At 68.4% G+C, this 3,631-nt stretch overlaps 1 protein-coding gene across 1 annotated transcript; it reads left to right on the top strand.

Moving 5' to 3' along the window:
* The first annotated feature begins 2,238 nt into the window (after positions 1-2,238).
* On the top strand, positions 2,239-3,397 carry H1-10 (H1.10 linker histone). The gene has a single exon (XM_005522080.3). It carries the CDS (start codon positions 2,348-2,350, stop codon positions 3,002-3,004), a length of 657 nt encoding a protein of 218 aa, XP_005522137.1. The 5' UTR covers positions 2,239-2,347; the 3' UTR covers positions 3,005-3,397.
* Positions 3,398-3,631: the final 234 nt, after the last annotated feature.

The raw sequence follows: 3,631 nt of genomic DNA, 5'->3' as shown, positions 1-3,631 counted from the left end.
TCTCCCGTTCTCTGTGTTTCTCTCTCACACACACAGGCAGCCTCCCCCACACAATCTATTCACATAAATATACCTTCATGTATTTCCACGTGTGTGTTCCATTCCCTACCCTGTCTTTGGAGGGGAGGGAGAGGAGCCCTCACCGGCAGCCCTGGCTCTCTGTGGCTGGGGATTGGTGCTGGATCCCTGTGCTGCTCCCAGCCACACAGCCGGGGCGAGGTCAGTGCCCTCACTGCCTAGCCCTGCTCGCACACCCACCCACCTATACATGTGTTGTTCTTAAATTTTCATATGCTTATGTCAATATTTTAAATATATAGCTAGGTCTTTATGTGTATGCATGTACTTACATTTATTTTAAATTTACATGTAGCTATTGCATTAAATAACGACTATTAGATATCACACAACTATAATAGCCACAACACACGTACCAACCACACTCTATAGCCGGCTCAGCTGTAAGCTTCCACCAGGCTACAGCGTTACATTGACGCGTGTACAGGTGTGTGTTTGCACATTACACACCCGCACACATCATCCCCCCCGCGCAGGCGGTGGCTGCCGTGTCCCAGGGCTGGCTGCTCCGTGCTACCGATGCTCCGAGGGGCTCCGGATGGGGGATCCCGGGGCCGCCCCCGCTGCTGGGGCTGCGCCCTCTCTCTCCGTGCCCGAGCGGCTCTCTCAGGCCCCAGGGGCCGGGCAGAACTCATCGCAGCGGAGCCTGGGCATAGCTGCACGGGGGGAGAGCCCCGCTGCTCTGGGGGCTCTCTCCGCGGGGGGGGAGCAGGGGGCGCCACAGGGCACCCCGCTTCGCTTCGGGATGGGGTCACGCAAGCGGCCGGCAGGATCCTGCTAGCCCACGGACCTCCAGCACCGCGGGCAGTCGGGGCTCGTCCCCTCCGGCGGCGGGGGCTGGGCGAGGGAAATGGCGGAGAGCGTCGGGGGATGAGGAGAGGGGGAGGAGGAGGAAGAAAGAGAAGAAGGCGTCGGGGTTGTGCGGGCTCGGCGTGCGTGGGCAGGGGGCGGGGTGCAACAGTGTGTGCGGGCGTGACCGTGTGTGTGTGTGCATGTATGTGCGTGTGTACGTACGTGTGTGTGCATTTGTGTGAGTGTATTTGTGTGTGTGTGTGTGTGTATGTGTGTGCACCCTGCGCCTGTCCCCCGCACCCCAGCGCACGCGTGTGCCGGCTGCGGGGGTGCCCTCGCACACTCACACCCCCGGCCCACTCGCGGCGGGGCACACGGATCGCACTCCCAGGAGCGGGGGGATACGGGCCCCTCCTGGCCCAGCCCCGGGGTACCGTGCGCTCCCTTCCCCCTTGCTCCTGAAGCCGCGCTTCCCCGGTGGAATTTGGGAAGATGTGGTGAATTGGGGGCGGGGGGGAGAGATTCAGAGCATCGCTGCTGCCCCCTCCCACGCCCTCCCCCGGCCCATAATACAGAGTTGTGCCTGCAGCGGGGCTCGGGCCCCCCGCCCCGCTACCACGGCACGCAGAGGCTCAAGGACGGTCACGATTCACACACCGAACACCCCACGGCACCGAGCGCGCTCGAGAGGCTTCCTGGCCCCTCCCCAGCCTTGCCCCGGCCCCGCCGCGCTTTTCGCATCCTCCGCTGCGGGGCGGTGGCCGCCGGGGGACGGGGGGGGGCGCACCGGACGCGCAGGGCTCCCCCGGAGGCCTGCCCTCGTTGACCACGGGGGTGAGGGTCGGTAGGGGGGCGGCCCCAGTCGCCGGGGCGGGGACCCCCGGCCTCGGCGGGGCATCTCTGCGCTGCTGCCGGCGGCCGCGGGAGGGCGTCGCCTGTGTTACTTCCCTCCGGAGAACGCGGGGCCAGCGCCGCCGCCGCCCCCCCCCCCCCCCCGCCGCCTCTCCCCGCCCGCGGCGGCCCCCCTTGAGCGGCGGGCGACGGCGACGGGGGCGGGCGGGGGGGCCGGGCTGGGGCCCCAGTCGCCGCCGCGCCGGGTGCCCCCCTCCTCGCTGTCGCCGCCGTGCCGGCCGCGCCCCCAGAATCTGGGCGGGGGTCATCGGGCGGCGCTCGGCGGGGGGCGCGGGGGCGGCGGCGGGCCCGGGCCGGAGGGGCGCGGGGAGCGGCGGCGCGGGGGGGCCCGGCGGCGGCGCGGGAGCACCGCGAAGGAGCCCCAAGAAGCACAAGTTGGGGCTGGCGGCGGACCAGGCTGTTGTTGTTCTCAACGTGGTCCGCCCCGTGCCGATATAAAGGGCGGCGGCGGCGCCCGCCCCGGCAGAACGCGCACCGAGCGGAGCAGGCACAGCGCGCTCGCAGGGTCCCGCCACGCCGCCGCTGCCCCCGCCCGGCCCCGCTCCGGCCCGCGACCCCCCGCACCATGTCGGTAGAGCTAGAAGAAAACGATCTGCCCTTGGCCGAGGCAGAGGAGGCGCCCCTCTCCCCGGAGAAGAAAGCGGCTGCTAAGAAGGCGAAAGGAGGCGGTGGCGCCTCGTTGTCGCCATCGAAGAAAAGGAAGAACAACAAGAAGAAGAACCAGCCGGGCAAATACAGCCAGCTAGTGGTGGAGACGATCCGCAAGCTGGGCGAGCGCAATGGCTCCTCGCTTGCCAAGATCTATAACGAGGCCAAGAAGGTGGCCTGGTTCGACCAGCAGAACGGCAGGACTTACCTGAAGTACTCAATCAAGGCACTGGTACAGAACGACACGCTGCTCCAGGTGAAGGGCACCGGCGCCAATGGCTCCTTCAAGCTCAACAGGAAGAAGCTGGAAGGCGGCGGAGAGGGGAGCGCGGGCAACAGCGCCCACAAGTCCCTCAAGAAGGCGACGGTCTCCTCGACCCGGCGGGCGGAGAAGCCGGCGGCCAAGAGCAAGAAGCCCGAGAAGAAATCGCACAAGAAGGGAGCCGGCGGCGCGGCGGCGAAGAAGGACAAGGGCAAAGCCAAGAAGACCACCAAGAAGGGAGCCGCGTCCCCCGGGGGCAAGAAGGTGAAGAAGTCGGCAAAGCCCAAGGCGCTCAAGAGCCGGAAAGCATGAGACCGAGGCGCAGGGAGCCTCCCGCCGCCCCCCGGACTGAGAGCCCCGCGGCACAGACTGCTCTGAGGACAGACCCCAGGGGACCCGCTTTGTCTTTGTGTTGCTGACTCGCCTCCGCAGCCACCGCCGTGCGCGGTGAGCGGGGCTGCGGCTGCCCCAGCCCCCCTTCCCCTTCACTGCCGCCTTATTTTTTCCATCCCTTTTCCCCCCATCCCACTCCGCGGTTTTTCCCCGATCGTGCCCTTTTGTTTTCGGCCGTGCCCCTCCCCGCCTGTAGCCGGTTCCCGGCCCCCCCCCCCTCCCGACTCCCCCCCGGTTCTTCCCAGGGATATTTCCCGCCCGGTTTCCATAGCAGCCATTTTGCACGGCCCCCCCCCGCCCCCCCGCGCCACGTGGGCCGGTCCCGCTCCCGCCGCCCGCGCGCGCCCCGCCCGGCTCCGCCCCTCCCGCCGCGCGCCGTGCCTGCTCGCGGCCGCACCGAAGGGCCACGGCGCCCCCTGGCGGTCCGCGGCCCCGCCGCCATGGCAACGGCCCGGCGCGCGGGAGTGGCCGCCCCTCGGCGGCCGCCGACCGCACCTGCAATGGCCTTCAATGTTTTTTTATGGGTCTGGGGGTGGGTGGGCTGGG

Source organism: Pseudopodoces humilis, chromosome 13 (assembly GCF_049639895.1).
Source record: "Pseudopodoces humilis isolate 2021_Gansu_Grassland_sample_001 chromosome 13, ASM4963989v1, whole genome shotgun sequence".
NCBI lineage: Eukaryota > Metazoa > Chordata > Aves > Passeriformes > Paridae > Pseudopodoces > Pseudopodoces humilis.
This window is presented reverse-complemented; position numbering and strand designations above follow the sequence as displayed.

Coding starts and splice junctions, on each gene's coding strand:
- H1-10 (XM_005522080.3), top strand. CDS start 2,348: ATGTCGGTAGAGCTAGAAGAAAACGATCTGCCCTTGGCCGAGGCAGAG.